We start from the raw sequence: 22,965 nt of genomic DNA, 5'->3' as shown, positions 1-22,965 counted from the left end.
GTGTAGTGCCGGGGAGGAGCCGGTGGTCGTGGTACATGTAGGTACCAATGACATAGGGAAGGGTAGGAGAGATGTCCTGGAAGCCAAATTTAGGCTGCTAGGGAAGAGACTGAAATCCAGGACCTCTATGGTGGCATTTTCAGAAATGCTCCCAGTTCCACGCGCAGGGCCAGGTAGGCAGGCAGAGCTGCAGAGTCTCAATGCGTGGATGAGACGATGGTGTAGAGAGGAGGGTTCACGTTCATTAGGAACTGGGGAAACTTCTGGGATGGGAGGAGCCTATACAGGAGAGATGGGCTCCACCTAAACCAAAGTGGAACCAGACTGCTGGCACTAAACATTAAAAAGGTTGTAGAGCAGTTTTTAAACTAGGAGATGGGGGAAAGCCGACTGCTGCAGAGGAGCGTGTGGATCGGACACAGACTTCTCTTAGGGGAGAGTCTGATGATAGAGAATCTCCAGGTTATAGTCAGGAGCAGAGGAATGAGAAGTATAATGTAAGGGCCGGATCAGATGATAAACAATCACATAAAAAAGAATCTGGCACATCAGAAAAAGGCAGGCTAATAAACAGGGACAAGTTTTTAAAGTGCTTGTACACAAATGCCAGAAGTCTAAATAATAAGATGGGTGAACTAGAGTGCCTTGTGATAAAGGAGGATATAGATATAATAGGCATCACAGAAACCTGGTGGACTGAGACCAATCAATGGGACACAATCATTCCAGGGTACAAAATATATCGGAAGGACAGAACAGGCCGTGCAGGGGGAGGAGTGGCACTATATGTTAAAGAAAGTGTAGATTCAAATGAAGTAAAAATCTTAGGCGAATCCACAGGTTCCATAGAGTCTCTATGGATAGAAATTTCATGCTCTAGTAAAAATATAACAGTAGGGATCTATTATCGACCACCTGACCAGGACAGTAATAGTGATGATGAAATGCTAAGGGAAATTAGAGAGGCTATCAAAATTAAGAACCCAATAATAGTGGGGGATTTCAATTATCCCCATATTGACTGGGAACATTTCACTTCAGGACTAAATGCAGAGATAAAATTTCTCGATACTTTAAATGACTGCTTCATGGAGCAGCTAACCCACAAGGAGAGGCGACTCTAGATTTAATCCTGAGTGGAGCGCAGGAGCTGGTCCAAGAGGTAACTATAGCAGGACCGCTTGGAAATAGTGACCATAATACAATAGCATTCAACATCCCTGTGGTGGGAAGAACCTCTCAACTGCCCAACACTGTGGCCTTTAATTTCAAAAGGGGAACTATACAAAAATGAGGGGTTAGTTAGACAAAAGTTACAAGGTACAGTGACTAAAGTGAAATCCCTGCAAGTTGCGTGGGCCCTTTTAAAGACACCATAATAGAGGCCCAACTTCAATGTATACCCCAAATTAAGAAAAACAGTAAAGAACTAAAAAGAGCCACCGTGGCTTAACAACCATGTAAAAGAAGCAGTGAGAGATAAAAAGACTTCCTTTAAAAGTGGAAGTCAAATCCCAGTGAGGCAAATAGAAAGGAGCACAAACACTGCCAACTTAAGTGCAAGAGTGTAATAAGAAAAGCCAAAGAGGAGTTTGAAGAACGGCTAGCCAAAAACTCCAAAGGTAATAACAAAATGTTTTTTAAGTGCATCAGAAGCAGGAAGCCTGCTAAACAACCAGTGGGGTGAAAATACAAAAGGAGCGCTTAAAGATGATAAAGTCATTGCGGAGAAACTAAATGGATTCTTTGCTTCAGTCTTCACGGCTGAGGATGTTAGGAGATTCCCAAACCTGAGCTGACTTTTGTAGGTGACAAATCTGAGGAACTGTCACAGATTGAAGTGTCACTAGAGGAGGTTTTGGAGTTAATTGATAAACTCAACATTAACAAGTCACCAGGACTAGATGGCATTCACCCAAGAGTTCTGAAAGAACTCAAATGTGGAACTATTAACCAAGGTTTGTAACCTGTCCTTTAAATCCCAATGACTGGAAGTTAGCTAATGTAACGCCAATATTTAAAAAGGGCTCTAGGGGTGATCCTGGCAATTACAGACCGGTAAGTCTAACGGCAAATTAGTTGAAACAATAGTAAAGAATAAAATTGTCAGACACATAGAAAAACATAAACTCTTGAGCAATAGTCAACATGGTTTCTGTAAAGGGAAATCGTGTCTTACTAATCTATTAGAGTTCTTTGAAGAGGTCAACAAACATGTGGACAAGGGGGATCCGGTAGACATAGTGTACTTAGATTTCCAGAAAGCCTTTGACAAGGTCCCTCACCAAAGGCTCTTATGTAAATTAAGCTGTCATGGGATAAAAGGTAAGGTCCTTTCATGGATTGAGAACTGGTTAAAGGACAGGGAACAAAGGGTAGGAATTAATGGTAAATTCTCAGAATGGAGAGGGGTAACTAGTGGTGTTCCCCAAGGGTCAGTCCTAGGACCAATCCTATTCAATTTATTCATAAATGATCTGGAGAAAGGGGTAAACAGTGAGGTGGCAAAGTTTGCAGATGACACTAAACTACTCAAGATAGTTAAGACCAAAGCAGATTGTGAAGAACTTCAAAAGATCTCACAAAACTAAGTGATTGGGCAACAAAATGGCAAATGAAATTTAATGTGGATAAATGTAAAGTAATGCACATTGGAAAAAATAACCCCAACTATACATACAACATGATGGGGGCTAATTTAGCTACAACGAGTCAGGAAAAAGATCTTGGAGTTATCGTGGATAGTTCTCTGAAGATGTCCACGCAGTGTGCAGAGGCGGTCAAAAAAGCAAACAGGATGTTAGGATTAATTAAAAAGGGGATAGAGAATAAGACTGAGAATATATTATTGCCCTTATATAAATCCATGGTACGCCCACATCTCGAATACTGTGTACAGATGTGGTCTCCTCACCTCAAAAAGATATTCTAGCACTAGAAAAGGTTCAGAAAAGAGCAACTAAAATGATTAGGGGTTTAGAGAGAGTCCCATATGAGGAAAGATTAAAGAGGCTAGGACTCTTCAGTTTGGAAAAGAGGAGACTAAGGGGGGACATGATAGAGGTATATAAAATCATGAGTGATGTTGAGAAAGTGGATAAGGAAAAGTTATTTACTTATTCCCATAATACAAGAACTAGGGGTCACCAAATGAAATTAATAGGCAGCAGGTTTAAAACAAATAAAAGGAAGTTCTTCTTCACGCAGCGCACAGTCAACTTGTGGAACTCCTTACCTGAGGAGGTTGTGAAGGCTAGGACTATAACAATGTTTAAAAGGGGACTGGATAAATTCATGGTGGCTAAGTCCATAAATGGCTATTAGCCAGAATGGGTAAGAATGGTGTCCCTAGCCTCTGTTCGTCAGAGGATGGAGATGGATGGCAGGAGAGAGATCACTTGATCATTGCCTGTTAGGTTCACTCCCTCAGGGGCACCTGGCATTGGCCACTGTCGGTAGACAGATACTGGGCTAGATGGACCTTTGGTCTGACCCGGTACGGCCTTTCTTATGTTCTTATGTTATGTTCTTATGTATGTCTATTTTGGACATTATGTAAAGCAGCCACCTGGGGTTCTGGTCACTCATTAGACATCATGCTATCACTGACGCAGCTCAGTCAGATGCTGCATTTGGCAAGGCTGTCTTACAATTTTTATGCTCTTAAGACTAAGCTCCTTCCATTACAGTTGTCCACTGCTTGGGAGTCACCATTAGTGGAGTATGGATATGTATGTTTGCTTAAAGGAGAAAGGAAAGTTACTTAGCTGTACAGTAACTGGAGTTCTTTGAGCGTTTGTTGTACATATAGACATTCCTCAACCTGCTCTCCATCCCCCCTACCTCAGAGTCCTTTACCAACCAGGATTCTGCTGCCGTGGAAAGGAAACTGAGAGGCAGTTGTGTGCTCTATCCTCTTATGCCCTTGACTAAGGGCGCAAGGGTGCTTCAAGCACAAGCATGTCCACATGGACACTTCTGGCCAAAGATTTAGAACTCAAGTGGATGGGATGTGTGTACATCATTAGTAGAATGTACATATGGACAACAGATCTTTAAGAACTCCAGTTACTGTACAGGTAAGTAATTTCCTTTTTGCTTATAGAAACCATTACTCCAAGACACAGTACTGCACAATATTTAAATTATAGAATATATATGTTGTATAAGAAAGTGGCACCCTTTTTATAATCAGTTTTTATCTGTGCTTTATCTGAGTAATATTGTCAACTCCTCTTCCACAGAACGCTGTTTCGGATAAAAAAAAATTATTAATCATTTCAATGCCAATTTTATACTCAACAGTATACAAACTCTGGACCCTTCCTCAGGGTGTTTGCTATCTAATATAATTTATCTCATTCCTAAGGCACCCCTCAAAACACCAGCCGCAAAACCAAGGTTTGCATTTAAGTTGGTTTGAATGGAAATAAGCATGTATATATTCATTGCTGAATGACTGCATATATCTAATCCTTCTTGAATGCTGAAATGCTTGTTTGGATGGGAGGGAAATCATGTTGGTCTGCATATAGAATAAGGATTCTGTTTTCCCAGAATGTATATCTGAATTTTGATTCTGTTCTCTGATATGCAGGTGTGTATCTGCCACATCTGTCTTGTAAAATCTGCCAGAGCAGTAATTGATTTTACAAGATGCAAAGTAACACATTTCTGTATGTGTGAGAATAAAAACCAGGTCCTTTAAATGTGGCAATTGAAATTATGCATTGTGTCGATTTGGTGACAATGAAGGTACACTAGTTCCTGAGCAATAAAATATAGCTCCTGTCGTTCCCATCATATTTAGTATTATGAGTTATTAATAGAATACTGATTACTGTGATAGGTGTGAAAAATCTGTTTCCTAATTAAAAATGAAGCACAACTAACTTCGTTGTAGCAGCTGTTTGACGGCACATTGTCAAAATTGACGGCTATAGAAGCATTGTCAATAACTGCTGTGCTATTTAAGCACGAGCATATCCCTATTTACATAATCAGAATACAAAGCTTGCGTAACTAGGTGCATTATGTTCACAGACAAAAGACCCTACATTTTAAAGGGCAATAAGATCATTATACAAACTTACAAAGCCATCTCATTCAATATTAGATCTCTGAGTGCAGCTAGTTCTATTTTTATATTGAACTAAAAGGTACTAGTGCCTGTGCAACCTCCCACTCTTGCCACTTAACTCCTTGTTTCTTGCTTCTTATAAATTACTATTTTCTGGACAGGTTTCACCTCAGTAAAAGACACTGATTTGGGGGGCTACAGAAAAGTGGGGGAACCTTTACTGCTGACTTTTTGAAAGTCCTTTGCTTTCTCTCTGGTACTATAGAACCAGAAATCATTACTGAGCAGTAAGAGAACACATCAGCATTCCAGGATAGTCCCTTCACCTACCAGGCCCTGCAACGTTCAGGTACCCTTGGTCCAGAGGGTGGGAAGGTGTGGCTCACTTTAGAGCAGGGGTTCTTGCAATAAATTTTTTGGTGGCCTGAGAGTGCGGCCAGGAGCGCCTCTGGGCAGGTGTGCGTGTGTGCACTGGGGGCGAGTCTTGGGGCTTCTCCTGGCAGGGGGGGCTTGGTTAGAGTTGGGGGCTAGCCTCCCCAAAGGGGGGCTCCACCTACTGCCCATCCACCCCTGCTTGCCTCCTGTGTCCCTCCTCACTCCCTCACCCACTGCTCGCCTCCTCACTCCCCCGCCACAGACACCCTCCTGCCCGCCGTGTGAACCCCTGCTCACTGGTGGCTCAGCGCTCACCTCCTCTCTCCCCAACTCACAGCCAGACCTCCTCGCCTGCCTCCTCACCCTGCTGCTGGCTTGCTGCTCGCCTGCTTACTCCCCTGCCAGACTCCCCTATCCTCCCTGCCACTCACCTCACTGCTTACCTCCTTGCCCACCTGCTGCTCGCCTCACCGCTGGCCTCCTCACCCCCCTGAAATGTTAATACAATATTTATATTCCAATTGATTTGTTTATAATTGTATGATAAAAGTGAGAAAGTCAGCAATTTTTCAGTACTAGTGTGGCTGTGACACTTTTTTGTATTTTTATGTCTGATTTTGTAAGCAAGTAGTTTTTAAGTGAGATGAAACTTTGGGGTTTGCAAGACAAATCAGATTCCTGAAAGAGGTACAGTAGACTGGAAGGGTTGAGAGCCACTGTGCTAGTGCATGAAGTTAAAGATTTAAAAAATGTAATTTCTAAAACAGTTTTTATTTTAAGAAAGCATATAATATAAATGTTTGAATGTATGTGCATTAGGATTTCGTGGCTGATGGCGTTAGTTACTGGTGGCAGAGCTGTTAAAGCATTTCCATTTTTTCACCTGAAGAATTGGCAGAGTGAAGCTCCTAGTTAATCAGGTTGGATGCCAGCACTGTACATCCATTCTTCTAAACAAAAGGAAGCCAAGGTTGGCTGAATTGCGTAGAATGTTGTGGAAAGGTGTTTGTAGGCCTGTGCTCGATTGTTAATTGAATCATTTTAAGAACTGAACTTGTGACTATTGTTCCCTTCCAGCTTGACCCCTCACCCCTGCCCCCATACTGACTTGAGTCGAATAGCGATCCCCAAGAACCTGTTATGTTTTTTTCTAGGTGGCAGACTCTGTTATTTCATCAGATTCTGTTGCTACAATCAACAGTTCCTGGGGACCAAGTTCTGCCCTCAGTAACAAGCGACACACCCGGATGTTAAACAAGGGCATCCAAGCAGGTGAGTTTCTTCGGTCCGAACTTCACCTCTGCCTATTCACTTCTGGCTTTCATCTCTTCACAACCATTGTAGAGGACTGCTTCAGAGTCTAATCCATGTCTTTGCAGACGGGTATGTATACTGGGCATTCACTGCCCACAAATTGCACTGCTTAGATCTTTTCACAATAAAGTATTGTGTTAGGATCAGACACTTCCATTTGCTGGTTCCCACTGTGCTACTGGCTAATATCGTTGCTCATTTGAGTTCTGCTAACCCAGACCTTTAATCTCTCTCAGTATCAAATAAGTAACTTAGCTCTAGCTTCCATGTTATTTTTCTCTTGCAAGAGTTCTAAAGTTCCTGACATCCTTTGTCTGTATGTAAGTCACTGAATGTCTTTCTAAGCACTCGCTATTTTATCAGTCTAGTCAGCATGCCAACAACACCCTTTATCCCTGTTTACAGTATTGTCCCTTCGAACATCTCTTGTCCTCTGCTTAAGATATGATTTATCCATTGACTGGTATAATTCCTGTGTTCAGGCTTCCCCCACAACCCCTAGTGGCAATTTTCAATTACATCATTCCTTGAAAGCTGGCTTGCAAAATCCTACTTTAAGGGATGAGTGATTGTTTTTGATGGGCAAACAAAATACCTGTTTTTCGTTATCATTATTTTGTAAGTAAACTTTGCATCTGGGCTGGTAAATGTTCATGACATTTTTCCAAGGTTGCTTACACTTTCTTAAGTCTTGGTTAACACCTTCAGTTTTACACATTCTTAATTCTCCCTTGCATCCCAACTATTTAAAAATCTTTACAAATAAAATTTAGCATACGTGGAAAGTGCTGGACTGACCACCCTGAGCAAAGGATTCTGTTTATCCAGTAAAACGTAAGCGGCACAAGCATACGCTGACTTACCTTTGTGCCTCAACCTGGATACAGGAATCTTCCTCTAGCAGAGAGATGGTAGTTCACTCCCTCGTCCCATTCAGTGCTTGACCTTTGCTGTAACTGCCAACAAGGGAACCAGTTAGTTCCAGTTGTATTAATGTTGTTGTGATGTAGACGCCTTGTGCCCTGGGAGCTAGACTGATGCCACAAAACGAATTTCATGTGGATCGTCCCATAGTAACAATCCTTGGTCACTGAACTTGAGCTGGATTTGCAGTGATAACTTAAAAGGCGTGAGTCTGTTTTTACCAACCCTTAGAGTCCTCCAGCCCCATATTTAAGATTACAGTAAAATGGCTAAAAACTCTGACAAACCCTGCACAAGTACTACCTTCTGAAAACCACATTCTGCAGCTTGTAGATGTTCCTCAGAAGTCTTCCGTCAATCTTCTGGTCTGGTTCAACCCAGCTTAGCTTATGATGGTTATAGTACATGAGGGTATGGCAGTAGGCCACTTACTTAGTTTGAAGGACCGGAGAGGGCTTTCCAACATCGTTGCATATTGTGTCACTGCTGCTCCAGAGTAATGTGTTCCTTTTTCTTTCTTTTGACTACAGGAGATTTGGAGATTGTGAACAGTGCAACTAAGAAAAATACTCGGGATGTTGGTATGACTTTCCCCACCCCAAGATATAGCCAAGTGAGGCCACAGAAACCCTCAAATTGTGCCGATGGTGGTTTTGGACAGTTGGATGGAATGTGTTCAGATTTTCGAAACCCAGCAGGCAAGGGGAAACAGGAGGGACAGCCAGGCAATTTTCTCATGGACAAAAAGACAGGAAGCAACAGGCCACAGCTACCACAAGGTCAGTCCCAAGTATTGTATCTTTGTGAATGGGAAAGTGCTCACATTTCACATAAGCCAGCATATATAACCAGTACACAATGTATACAATCATGAGATCTCTAGCTGGCCCCATAAGAACAGTCTCTAACAATGGCACAATTATATATTTTTTAAAAAAGGCAGTGGAATCACTAACATTTATCAAGTGTTTATAGTTGATTATTTTTAGTGCCCCAAAGTGTTAGCGCTCACAATCTAAATTTCAGACATGATATATCAAATGATGGTGAAGAGAGAGAGTGAATGTGGCAAGAAAAGACAAATCAAGTATACGCTCACATGAATATTTTGTTTAGGCATGTGAACATCTTAGCATTTCTGTGAAGTTGCATATATTAAAATGATAATATTCAGTATTTCATATCTTTACTGATTCCATTTATTGAGGACTTCATGGAATAAGTGAAGAGGAGGTCATAATATTGGAAGGAAGTGTTCTTGTCACCCTCTTCAGCTGTGGTTGTATCTTGGGGAAGGACAGGGTCCAGCCTCCTAATTTGAATTTCCCATCAACACTCAGCTGTATAGCTGTTGAAATGTTCTAAAATATGTTATTTTCCATCCCTTGATGCAATTTTTCATCATCTTTTGGTTAGGAACAGATAATCCTACTCATCACAGTCTTGTGTCTGCTTCACTTGAAAACTTCTAAAGAGTATCTTCTAGTTGTATTTAAATTCCAGAAGGCTGTAAACTCAGGAGGGCCTAGCACTCACATGAATCTAATGGCTTTGGAAGATGAAAGGTGTATGCCCTCAGAAACATCTTTAAAGAGCCATAGGACTCTTTGGGTTCACAGGTGCTTTAGAAATGTGAAATAATTAGTAAATGAGTGTATAAGTAAAGAGAAATTTCGTAGCTGAGCCATTTCAAAGAGTATTTTATCCATGTTCGTTGATAGAGACTCAAGGTTTTTCTCTAGTGTTTGGCAAATGCAGTTTGGAACAGCCCTGGTGTTTACATGAATAGTCCCATTGAAGTCAGTGGAACTATTGACAAGCAGTGACAGTAAGATCAGGCCTCTAATTGTGTTTAGTGACACTGTGTAACAAGCCCCCAAGACCTGTGTCTGATGAAGTGGGTATTCACCCACAAAAGCTCATACTCCAATACATCTGTTAGTCTATAAGGTGCCACAGGACTCTTTGTTGCTGTGTATACAGAGACGCTTAAAGGGAGAAGGAAAATGAGAAATTATATATTCTTTACAATACATTTTTCTCTAATTTTTCCTTTTTGGCTCTAAAAAATATTGTCAATAGGAGTTTCCTGGTTTGCTCCTGCTGAGGATTTAAAGTCTGACTCTAGGAAGGAGAACAAATCTAGCTCCTTTTCTGGTCCAGGCCCATCCTGGTTTGAGCCACTTACCAACACAAAGCCGTGGAGAGAGCCGCTCCGAGAAAGGAACTGGAAAGAGCAGCAAGGCAGCAGCAAGATTCAGCCAGTAGTAGTCCCAGTAAGAGATGTTGAGAACAAGCCCCCAAGACCATTTGTGAAAATGACGCTGCAGGTAAGAACACTCCACTGTAGAGGTTCGTGTTTTGCTGTAAGTTTTGGAAGAGAGAGGGGAAAAGATGGAGAAAATGAAGCCATGTGTAGGTGCTCATAGAAACAAAACTCGTGGCCCTGATTTTCACCACTTTGCTTTCACTGCTGTAGGTAGTCATCAAGTACAACACTACTGCTGTTTTTTAGAAAAGGGTTGGATAATTTTATACTTTCTATAACACCTATGGCTATACAAGCTAAGATAATCAGGATGATCAAATCTCATGTTTCAGGGCTTCAGAAGGAATGTAGCAGCAGCAGTAGCAAGTAAATTTTTTTTAATTGCTGCCCTGCAGAAGTATGCATGGATGCTTAGTAATAAAGATTAAAGAGTGTGATACATTTTAAACAGTGAATATAATAAAAACAGGGAACTTACCTATGAAATGGAAACTAAAATGGGGATTTCATGTACGTACACAGCAAATTATATAGACACTCAAGGTCAAGTGTGAAAAATACAGTTTTATGGTGATAATCAAAAGTGAGGAGGGTTGAACAGATGTTGACGTTAAGGGGCAGTGAGTTTCACACCCAGAGGGCCTACTTCAGCAAGGGAATAATCACCTGCTGCCTTGAGATACAGGAGTAGAGCAGAGTGAAGGCTGTTGTGTCAGCACAAGCACACACCAGGAAGAAGTTCAAGGAAGGTGTCTCCGATGCAGCCAAGTCATAGTACTCATTGGCTTTGCATATTGAAAGCTTCTTATTACCGCTAAACCTTGGGGTTAAAATGGATATGAAATGCTGAGACCCCATTTTAAAGCTTTCCTTAGAAGCCAACATAATATGGACACTAATGAACATATACTATTTAAAAAGATAGCTATAATAGACTTTAGTTTTGTTTTGATGGAGGTGTCTAATTCTGTGGTTACCAGTATCTTGTCCTGTGTGTGTGGCTGCCTGATCTTTGACCTGCTTGTTTAAACCTTTTTGCAAATTATTTCAGCTACTCTTTTCCTCAGTCAGTTAGCTTTCACATTAACACCAAAGTACTTGTTAACAAGACCCCCAGAGAATTGCTCAGCGTAATGGACGCAACGCTCTGTGTCATGTGAGGATGAGTGTTTGAAAGGAATGCTTGCCATGGTTCACTCATGGGATTAGATATTTTGATCATCCCCTCTCAGTTTGGAGGAACATTCTGAAACTACTTTATACTCTGAGGTGTTTTTTACCCTCTTAGGAGGCTCTTGCATTGCACCGCCCTGATTTCATCTCCCGCTCTGGGGAGCGTGTGAAGCGCCTGAAGCTCATCATGGAAGAAAGGAAGATACAGAGTGTGTTGCAGAGCGAGCGAGAGGAGCTGTTCAATCCCCCTGAGAAGAAGGGTTATAAGAATGCTAATTACCTGCTCTATAACAGAGGTGCCTCATGTTTATGCCTTTTCATGCTCTATAGGAAATACTGAATTTACACTGTTTGCCTAAAGAGTATTATTCTAAGAGTACATATTTCTGATTAGATTCTTTAACATTATTATTCATTTTATATATGCATCATGAGATTCTTATAATAGGATAATTATCCATTTTATATAAATTAATTGTACATTTGAATAATGAGATTGTGACGGGTTGGGTCACAGAAACCCCCTTGGGACGGCCACCTAATGTGCTGAGACTACCTCTGAGCAGCTTGGGATTTCAGTACCCTTTCTTGTTGAGCAGACACACTAGCCTACTGCAAACACAGACCCAGGTCTGAACCATGTCCCCCAAAAGCTGCAGACTTAACTGAAAACAGCTTAAGAAGTGCTCCTGTCTCCAGCACCCAGATACCCAGTTCCCAGTGGGGTCCAAACCCCAAATAAATCCTTTTTACTCTGTATAAATCTTATACAGGGTAAACTCATAAACTGTCCGCCCTCTATAACACTGATAGAGAGAGATGCACAGCTGTTTGCTCCCCCAGGTATTAATACTTGCTCTGAGTTAATTAATAAGCAAAAAGTGTTTTTATTAAATATAAAAAGTAGAGTTTAAGTGGTTCCAAGTAATAACAGACAGAACAAAGTAAATTACCAAGCAAAATAAAACAAAAACACGCAAGTCTAAGCCTAATACAGTAAGAAACTGATTACAGATGAAACATCACCTTCAGAGATGTTCCAATACGCTTCTTTCACAGACTAGACTCCTTTCTAGTCTGGGCCCAATCCTTTCCCCTGGTACAGTCCTTGTTCCAGCTCAGGTGGTAGCTAGGGAATTTCTCATGACTGCAACCTCCTTTGTTCTGTTCCACCCCCTTGTATATATTTTGCACAAGGTGGGAATCCTTTGGCCTTCTCTGGGTTCCCACCCCTCCTTCTAAATGGAAAAGCACCAGGTTAAAGATGGATTCCAGTTCAGGTGACATCATCACATGTCACTGTAAGACTTCATTACTCACTTGCCAGTACACACATATACAGGAAGACTTAAAAGTAAACAGAGTCATTTACAACAAATTGTCCTGGTTAATGGGAGCCATCGAGATTCAAAGCCACCATTAATGGACCACACTTTGCATAATTACAATAGGACCTCTGAGTTATATTTCATATTTCTAGTTTCAGATACAAGAGTGGTACATTTCTACAAATAGGATGGTCACACTCAGTAGATTATAAGCTTTGTAATGATACCATATAAGAGACCTTTTGCATGAAGCATATTCCAGTTACATTATAGTCACACTCATTAGCATATTTTCATAAAAATCATATAGAGTGCAACTCTCAGAGATTATAATAGAACAGTTCTCTGATCTAAACAAATTTGTTCACTGTTTTTGTAAGCTTTAGAGTTTTATCAGGCTCAAAACTTTGCCTTTCCATTTAGACTACCTGGTTAAGCAGAAGAGAAGGACAATTCTAAAGAGTGAAATGGTTCAGAGATCAAAACGGTAAGGCTAAGAAAGACTTGTTCCAAATAGACTGTAATCAGGTGACCTTAATGGGGTGGTGAGGATAGATAAATCACTCTTGCAAGTGACGGTTTTGGACATTTGGGATACATCATGTGCTTTAGGAACAAAATGGAAGGTTTTCTGTCAGAAGGTGAGCATGACTGGTTATTAATAGTTTTTTTTCCCGTTTTTTTAATGTTGGGAAATTCATTTCTTTTAGCTACCTCTGAACATTTAAATTTGAATTGTGTATGTGAGCACTAGAACTGGAACGGACTAGGAACATAAGGCTTTGGTCAGTGAATAGCCTAGCCATTGGACAAACTGAGTGAAATGAAAAAGGAATCAAGCACCACAAATAGTGAAAAGTAAATCAGAGATCTAAAACTTTTACGGGTGTAGAACGTAGCAGATGTCTAACCCCACATACCACTACATGATCATTTGGGACAAATATTTATATATAGGATATGAAATTGGGTAGACATTGGGGGGCGGGAAGTACATAATATTTGGATAATGAATTAAGAATACACAAATAAACAGTGAGATAGGGACAGTAAGTGAAAGGTAGATATGAAAAATGTGTTATCTTTTAGTTGGATCTTGAAATGGTAGAGGAGGCAAGAGGTGAGAAAAGAAGGGAGGGGTATTACATCTGCATGATAGTATGTAAAGTATTTTGGCATGAAAAGTGCCACAGAAGCATAAGATACTGAAAGAATCAAAACAGCAGCAACAGGGATATTGGAGTCAATGGGACTTAAACATATGGCTAATTCCTTTGCCGAAGTGGGACTTTAGAATGTAACACTATATCTAGGGCAAATATATGCTAGAAAGAATAAGTAATATACAAAATAAACCCTGTGATTTAATATGAAGGCTGGAAGAGACTGAGCAAGATGATAAATTTGATTTCAGTGCTGTCTGGCATTTCAAAAATTGTTTTAAAGGCCATACATTGAAAGTTCATAGTAACTTTGAAAGTTGCCACTTGTCCTGGGAATGCAGATGCAAAAATCTTAAAATACTCCGTTACTTTGGGAAAACTCTAATCACGGGTCAATAGCACTACTTGATCTGTGCCATTAACTGCAGCATCTTCATGAACTCGGAGTTCATAAATATCTGAATTCATAGCATTTCTGCTGATTCACCCAACCTGGATCCAGTTGTGATATTTTTATTGCCATTTACTTGTTCATGCTACACTCATAAATTACTTTCCAACATCAACTGAGAGAAAAGTTATCACTGTCACTGGCCTTTTAAAATCTGCTCATTTTATGAGCACAATTTTTTGTGGGTCACTCCCTTGAGGAGAATATTCCGTTTCTCCTTACACCTTGTTAGAATTACAAATCAGCTATGGAACAGGGTGCTGAATTTAGCTACAGTAGTGTATTCCCTATGTAAATTAAATATCTCCATGAATGGGTGAGCCAGTGGCCAAATACCTGAACAGCAGAGTACTTTCTAGTTAATGAGGCACCTCCAACCATCCTGGATGGACCCTGGGAGAGTAAGTGGGATGGTAGTCTGAAGGAGTCCTATTAGACCTTCCTACCCCCATCCAGTAGATCATTTGTAGGTCTGAAAAGGCTTTGATCCCCTTTCCAGTGGAGAACTTGTATGGCCTGAGGTAGAAACTTCAAAACGGAGTATGTGCTAATGTCTAATAGGGGATCACGGATGGTGATAACTCTAACAGATATGTCTTGAACTGATTGTTTTGCACAGAAAAGCTCCCTCAGATGGAATATATGTTATAGAATGATAAGATAAATACAAAATCTAAGCAATGGGTCTTAGTAAGGCAAATGCTTTTGCTCTTCCTGAAAATACATGGCAGACGTGGCAGTTTTGTCTCTGGGTGAATGTTTCAGTGCACAGTGGGGAGCTGAGTACACTGACCAGAGGTAAGGCAGTGTTGCTGGCGAGTGCTCTGCAATCTCTTTATGCGTCTGAGCCATTGCACCTCAGCTCTGACCTGCAACACAGTCCTCTATGGTTTTGGCCCTCTCATCAGCAAAGACAGGTAGTTGTGCTGTTACAAGCCAGATTGGGCCATGGTTTTATGGGGTGGGATTTTCAAAAGTGCTCAGCATCAGCCTAGTTCTACTTCCACTGAAATCAGTAGTTTGGCCTGTGCTGAAAGCTTTTGAAAATCCCATCTATGATCATAGTACCTTTCTGTTGTACACCACTTTTGATTAGTAATTCTCAAAGTGCTTCACAGTATTTAATGTCTTTAATGTATTTATCCCCACAACAGCCCTGTGAAGTAGGTTGGTGGTGTTATCCCTACAGAAAAGTTAAGTGACTTGCCCAAGGTCACAAAGGAAGTTTGTGTCAGTAGAGAATCAAACCCAGATCTCCCCAAGTAGTAGGCTAACACACTAACCACTTCAGGCCCCCCCTTCCTGATGAAGCATCCACCCAGAGAATGAAATCACCAGTAACCTTTTCACTTATGAATTGATGCAATTCTATACCTGTGACTTCAGAGGTGAAAGCCCAGTATTTATTAATCCAAGTACCGCCTAACTCCTTCAGTTTAAGTCTTAGTAGAAGTAAAACTAAGAATCCAAATGTTATTCATTTTGTCTTTTCTATAGAGGTAATGCTGCTAGTGAAGTTTTTAGAAAGGTTGGGCTTCTGGGAGCAGCCACAAACAGAGTAGGAAAACAGGGACAAAAGAGAAGGTATGTCTGTGAGAAGGTAGTAGCAAAGAGCTCTGTGTTGGAGGGACTGTTAATACTGTAGTGGCCATGTTCTTATTTTTATAATGGAGTTCTTTCTCTAAGTGTCCTATTTTAATTTGCATATGCCTACTCCCACAAGAATCAGCTTCATAGGGTATATCTACTCTAGAGTTTAACTCAAGTTAACTGATCACTAATTGAAACATGTTAACTGACATGTTTATACATGGTAGTCTGGACTCTCTACAAATGTGTGTGGTTTATCCTAGTCTGAGCTTTAGGATATTGCATAGGAATCAGGTTTAGCATTGGTCAAATTCATTCCCTGGGACTGTTGGGGATGGTGGAAGGATACTTTAAAGTAGGGAGAGTCTGCTTTATCTAGTACCCTGCCATTTCTTTTCCTGCTAACCTCCCTCCCTTCCATACCCTATGATGTATTTTACAACCTGCTAAATGTCAAATTGGTGCAAGTTACACAACTTTGCCACTTGCCCATTTTCTGACCATCTTATGTCCTTGCTGAAATTAGCACGGAGGCTTCCATGGGAGATGCACCGTCTTACTCTCAGCTACATTTGATCCTATGTATCCCTCATCCTCAAAACAGAATCCACTGAAGCCATTTCAAATGAGTACCAGTTGAAGGAATAAATGTTTAAAAGAAAATCTGTTTCCAATTCCCTCTGGCACTGTAGGCCATGATCTGATTAAATCTATTGCATGGAAAAAACAAAGCAATAAATCTCTTAAAAGAATATTTTGTAGGTACAACACGGTGTGTGTAGAAAGTTTCTACTGTATTCTCTCAATCTCAAATCTGTGTGAGAAAAGAAGCAAAGTACAGTTTCTCTTGTTTAAGTATTTTACAAGGCTGACCATTCAGAATACGGTGTCTCTGCTCCAATTATTTTTTTTATTATTGGAGGCATGCAGTCCTACATGAGCTTGGCAGCCATTTTCATGAAATTAGCTGAGTTTCCACTCTTAAAGCAGACACAAGACTCAGAGCTTTGGGGAGTATGTGCTGAGCACAGTTGTGCCACCCTAGGAAGAGGGTACAGTGTCTGTTGCCTTCTGTGCCTAGCCAGTGTGTAGAAGGGAGACTGAGATCCTGACCACTGTACAGAACTGGCAACAGCAGCACTGGCCTTGCAGAAGTCCTAGTTCTTATGCTTCCTACGTTCAAGGCTTTCCATTATTCCTGGGTCCTGCCTGGGGGACGCTCAACAGGAGAAGAGGGCAAAATCTGGCCCTCTTTGGATCTCACAGATGATTCTGCCAAATTTGACCCATTTCAAGTGTTTTCTCACCACAGAAATATCTACCATTTACAGATTAACTTGGTATTTGGAACCCAACATGCCCATCCACTGGTGGTACCATTCCCTGCTGGTGATCCTGAAAGTTGCACTTTTTGGAGCGTGCTGCCATATCATTGACATTACTCCCAAAAATTCTTTTTTAGGGGGTGATACTTCAATGAATAGCATTGTGGGATGTGGAAACGTCCAGTACCATGGCTGGCTGTGATCGTGTATTCCACGTTTGGCATCCATGACACCAGCAACCCCAAAAGATAATCTTTCTGTGCTATATTTGGCCAGAAGCCTTTAAGGGAACATGAAGATAAAAAACAGGATGCTTTTTTCACTAACAAGGTCCTTTATTCCCAAGTAACATTTTTTGTCTTTGTATTTACACTAAGAATCTATGAACAGCTGCCTGAGGTGCAGAAGAGGCGAGAGGAAGAGAAAAGAAAATCTGAATATACTTCATACCGACTGAAAGCACAGCTTTACAAAACGGTAGGTGTTCTGTCTCACAAGCCAGCCTTCTATAGGTCACCAAGGAAAAGAGAATTCTAGGCAAACAAGTTAGACTAGGATATTCAGGATCTCTTACTTTTGGTCAGATTCATTTACTGTACATGAAATCACTATAAAGTGAGTGCAGAACTGGTTGAAAAACTATTTTTCAGCGTAATTATCAATGATTCATGGTCAAACTGGAATGTTGTATCTAGTGGGGTCCTTCATGGGTCTGTCTTGGGTCCAGTACTGTTCAATATTTTCATTAATGTCTTAGATAATGGAGTGGAGAGTGTGCTTATAAAATTTGCTGATGACACCAAGTGTTTTGGAGGACAGGATTTGAATTCAAAATGACCTTGACAAATAGGAGAATTAGTCTGAAAATAACAAGATAAAATCCAGGAAAGACAAGTACAAAGTACTACCTCTTAGAAAGGAAAAATCAAATGTCCGGCTACAACATGAGGAATAACTGACTAGCCCGTAGTACTTCAAAAAAGGATCTGGGGGTTATAGTGGATCATAAATTGAATATGAATCAACAATGTGATGCAGTTGCAAAAAAGATGGGTATATTAACAGGAGTTTGTATGTAAGACACAGGAGGTAATTGTTTTGCTCTACTCAGCACTGGAGCAGTGTTCCAGTTCTGGGCACCACATTTTAGGAAAGTTGTGGATAAATTGGAGACAGTTCAGAGGAGAGCAACAAAAATGGTAGAAGGTTTAGAAAACCTGACATATGAGGAAGGATTTTTTAAAAAAATAGAGCGTGTTTAGTCTAGAGAAGACTGAGCGGGGGGGGACCTGATAAGTCTTCAGATATGTTAAGGACAGTTGTAAAGAAGGTGGCGATCAGTTGTTCTCCATGTAATCAGCTTAGTTTGCAGCAAGGGAGATTTAGGTCAGATATTAAGAAAAACTTTCTAAGGATAGTTAAATACAGGAATAGCTTACCAAGGGAGGTTGCAGAACCCCTGTCATTGGAAGTTTTTAAGAATGAGTTAAACAAACATCTGTTAGGGATGATCTAGGTTTACTTGGTCCTGCCTCAGCGTCAGGGAGGATGGGCTAGATGACTTCTCAAGGTCCCTTCCTGGCCCTACATTTCTATGATTCTATTATATTTATATATTTTCTACAGTATGCATCTCTGTGTGTGGATGCTTCACAAAATATATATAACATTTAAACTAGTCTGCTGTGATCCAACTTAGCCACATTTCAACAGACCAATCTCTGCTCTGCTCTGTTTTCTATCCCAACGTGCACACTCAGTACATAAAAATGAAAAATAAAGTCTGTTAAAAAGGGAGGAAAAATGGTCCCAAATAAATAAATATGACTAGAATGGCCTTGCCTCAATCCCTGAAGACAGAACAGAGCGATTCTGGTGGGCATACTGAAAATATTCCAATGATAATGCCTTTGAATTCTGGTGTTTAGCCCTGGTGTATATTATAAACACAAGAGCTTTCAGAATTCACAGTGGGATTTGCAAAGCATGTTTGACAAGTTTAATAAGGAATCACTGTCCTTGTTATAGCTTTCATTGTAGGATTTGGGAGGACTTTGAAAAAATGACTTCTTAACCCTCTGGAGACTGGACAGTAGATTCTTAAGTGTTCATTTAGCTAACAGGTTGGCTAACGTTAATGTACTAAAGTTTAATACTCAGAATTCCTTATGCAGTTAAGTTGTGACTTAGAGGCAGCTATAGTAAAAGATAGAATCATAGAATATCAGGGTTGGAAGAGACCTCACGAGGTCATCTAGTCCAAAACCCTGCTCAAAGCAGGACCACTCCCCAACTAAATCATCCCAGCCGGGGATTTTTCAAGTCTGACCTTAAAAACCTCTAAGGAAGGAGATTTCACCACCACCCTAGGTAACCCATTCCAGTGTTTCACCACCCTCCTAGTGAAAAAGGTTTTCTAATATCCAACCTAAACCTCCTCCACTGCAGTTTGAGACCATTTTACTCCTTGTTCTGTCATCCGGTACCACTGAGAACAGTCTAGATCTATCCTCTTTGGAACCCCCTTTCAGGTAGTTGAAAGCAGCTATCAAATCCTCCCTCATTCTTCTCTTCTGCAGACTAAGCAATCCCAGTTCCCTCAGCCTCTCATAAGTCATATGCTCCAGCCCCCTAATCATTTTTGTTGCCCTCCACTGGACTCTTTCCAATTTTTCCAAATCCTTTTGTAGTGGGAGGCCCAAAACTAGACACAGTACTCCAGATGAGGCCTCACCAATGTCGAATAGAGGGGAATGATCATGTCCCTTGATCTGCTGGCAATACCCCTACTTATACAGCCCAAAATGCCATTAGCCTTCTTGGCAACAAGGGCACACTGTCAACTCACATCCAGCTTCTTGTCCACTGTAATCCCTGAGTCCTTTTCTACAGAACTGCTGCCTAACCATTCGGTTCCTAGTCTGTAACAGTGCATGGGATTCTTCTGTCCTAAGTGCAGGACTCTGCAATTGTCCTTGTTGAACCTCATCAGATTTCTTTTGGCCCAATCGTCTAATTTGTCTAGGTCCCTCTGTATCCGATCCCTACCCTCCAGTGTATCTACCACTCCTCCCAGTTTAGTGTCATTTGCAAACTTGCTGAGAGTGCAGTCCACACCATCCTCCAGATCATTAATGAAGATATTGAACACTCCGCTTGATACCGGCTGCCAACTAGACATGGAGCCATTGATCACTACCCGTTGAACCTGATGATCTAGTCAGCTTTCTATCCACCTTACAGTCCATTCATCCAGCCCATACTTCTTTAACTTGCTGGCAAGAATACTGTGGGAGACCATATCAAAATCTTTGCTAAAGTCAAGGAATAATACGTCCACTGCTTTCCCCTCATCCATAGAGCCAGTTATCTCCTCAATTAGGTTGGTCAGGCATGACTTGCCCTTGGTGAATCCATGCTGACTGTTCCTGATCACTTTCCTCTCCTCTAAGTGCTTCAGAATTGAGGACCTGCTCCATGGTATTTCCAGGGATTGAGGTGAGACTGACTGGCCTGTAGTTCCCCGGATTCTCCTCCTTCCCTTTTTTAAAGATGGGCACTACATTTGCCTTTTTCTAGTCATCAGGGACCTGCCCCGATCGTCATGAGTTTTCAAAGATAATGGCCAATGGCTCTGCAATCACATCTGCCAACTCCTTTAGCACTCTCGGATGCAGCGCATCCGGCCCCATGGACTTGTGCTCGTCCAGTTTTTCTAAATAGTCCTGAACCACTTTTCTCCACAGAGGGCTGGTCACCTCCTCCCATGCTGTGCTGCCCAGTGCAGCCATCTGGGAGCTGACCTTGTTTGTGAAAACAGAGGCAAAAAAAACATTGATTACATTAGCTTTTTCCACATCCTCTGTCACTAGGTTGCCTCCTTCATTCAGTAAGGGGCCCACACTTTCCTTGACCACCTTCTTGTTGCTAACATACCTGAAGAAACCCTTCTTGTTACTCTTAACATCTCTTGCTAGCTGCAACTCCAAGTGTGATTTGGCCTTCCTGATTTCACTCCTGCATGCCTGAGCAATATTTTTATACTCCTCCCTGGCCATTTGTCTAATCTTCCACTTCTTGTAGGCTTCTTTTTTGTGTTTAAGATCAGCAAGGATTTCACTGTTAAGCCAAGCTGGTCACCTGACATATTTACTATTCTTTCTACCCATTGGGATGGTTTGTTCCTGCAACCTCAATAAGGATTCTTTAAAATACAGCCAACTCTCCTGGACTCCTTTCCCCTTTATGTTATTCTCCTAGGGGATCCTGACCATCAGTTCCCTGAGGGAGTCAAAGTCTGCTTTTCTGAAGTCCAGGGTCCATACTCTGCTGCTCTCCTTTCTTCCTTGTGTCAGGATCATGAACTCGATCATCTCATGGTCACTGCCTCCCAGGTTCCCATCCACTTTTGCTTCCCCTACTAATTCTTCCCTGTTTGCGAGCAGCAGGTCAAGGAGAACTCTGCCCCTAGTTGGTTCCTCCAACATTTGCATCAGGAAATTGTCCCCTACACTTTCCAAAAACTTCCTGGATTGTCTGTGCACTGCTGTATTGCTCTCCCAGCAGACATTAGGGTGATTGAAGTCTCCCATGAGAACCAGGGCCTGCAATCTAGTAACTTCTGTTAGTTGCCAGAAGAAAGCCTCATCCACTTCATTCCCCTGGTCTGGTGGTCTATAGCAGACTCCCACCACAACATCACCCTTGTTGCTCACACTTCTAAACTTAATCCAGAGACTCTCCGGTTTTTCTGTAGTTTCATACCAGAGCTCTGAGGAGTCATACTGTTCTCTTACATACAATGCAACTCCCTCACCTTTTCTGCCCTGCCTGTCCTTCCTGAACAGTTTATATCCATCCATGTTAGTACTCCAGTCATGTGAGTTATCTCACCAAGTCTCTGTTATTCCAGTACAACATGCACCGTTCCCTAGACACATCTATGTTAATGCACCTCCCTTTTACTCTGTGCAGCAATCTTACCATTCCAATACTAGTGATCTTTCTTTTTAGCAGAGATTGCCTGGTGGTTTTATGGAGTGGACCAGTATGCTCTAGAGACTACTCTGAGTTCATTGTGACACGGTACATGTTGACTACATTGTATTCAGTGGAGACAGGGTGTTTTTCTGGGTCATGGCATCTAGTGATATATAACAAGGTGATTGCAATTATATATAATGTACTGTGACATGATTTAAAAATATATTTATACCACAGAAGTGCTCCATAAATTCTCTTAATAAACATATCTCTGAGGCTGACAATTTATCACTTTTATATCAGTGTTCTAGACATCCATATATTTAGTTCTTACATTGTGACTTAATAAAAAATAGAAATTGCTGCTTGTGACCTTCAATTGATGTCACAACACTGAAGTCCCAGACTTTCTTATCAAAACTAGCTCAGCTTCTCACTTCCTTAACACCTCCACCCCCTACCCTATAAATCAGTCTTCAGAGAACACTAGATTCAGGGAATAATCCATCGTATAATAGAGACAAAAGTGGGTGAGGTAATAGCTTTCACTGGACCAACTTCTGTTGGTGAGAGAGAGAAGCTTTAGAGTTTACACAGAGCTCTTCCTCGGGTCTGGGAAATGTACCCAGTGTCACAGCCATACAAGGTGGAACAGATTGTTTAGCATAAGTAGTTAACACACATTTCAAGGGACCATTCAACGTGAAGTGGCTTGTTAACACCTCTCCAATCATGGGTGGGCGGGGAGTTGAGGGGATGTTTAGTGGATTATAGATTGTTGTAATAAATGATAAATCCAGTGTCTCTGTTCAGTCCATGATTTTTAGTGTCTACCAAAGTTATGAATTTAATGTCCCAGGCTTGTCTTTTGAAGGTTTTGTACTGGTTTCCTTTGAGGATGAGGACAGAGAGATGAGATATAGAATGATACGGTCTCCCACAGTATTCTTGCCAGCAAGTTAAAGAAGTATGGGCTGGATGACTGGACTA

General features: G+C 41.2%; 1 protein-coding gene across 4 annotated transcripts in view; it reads left to right on the top strand.

Annotated features, from left to right (window-relative positions):
- ALMS1 (ALMS1 centrosome and basal body associated protein) overlaps nt 1-22,965 on the top strand; it is a 138,753-nt gene that overhangs the window by 103,426 nt on the left and 12,362 nt on the right. For 2 of the 4 annotated variants that reach the window (XM_039541196.1, XM_039541193.1), the window contains exons 13-19: nt 6,610-6,727; nt 8,224-8,472; nt 9,776-10,023; nt 11,251-11,431; nt 12,887-12,950; nt 15,575-15,661; nt 17,370-17,469. In XM_039541196.1, coding sequence (XP_039397130.1) covers nt 6,610-6,727; nt 8,224-8,472; nt 9,776-10,023; nt 11,251-11,431; nt 12,887-12,950; nt 15,575-15,661; nt 17,370-17,469 — 1,047 coding nt within the window. The remainder of the gene's footprint in view (nt 1-6,609; nt 6,728-8,223; nt 8,473-9,775; nt 10,024-11,250; nt 11,432-12,886; nt 12,951-15,574; nt 15,662-17,369; nt 17,470-22,965) is intronic. The other 2 variants (XM_039541194.1, XM_039541195.1) reach the window with 2 other exon arrangements.

The sequence above is a fragment of the Mauremys reevesii genome, linkage group 5 (assembly GCF_016161935.1).
Source record: "Mauremys reevesii isolate NIE-2019 linkage group 5, ASM1616193v1, whole genome shotgun sequence".
NCBI lineage: Eukaryota > Metazoa > Chordata > Testudines > Geoemydidae > Mauremys > Mauremys reevesii.
The sequence above is the reverse complement of the archived record's forward strand: the minus strand, read 5'-3'. Positions and strand labels throughout refer to the sequence as shown.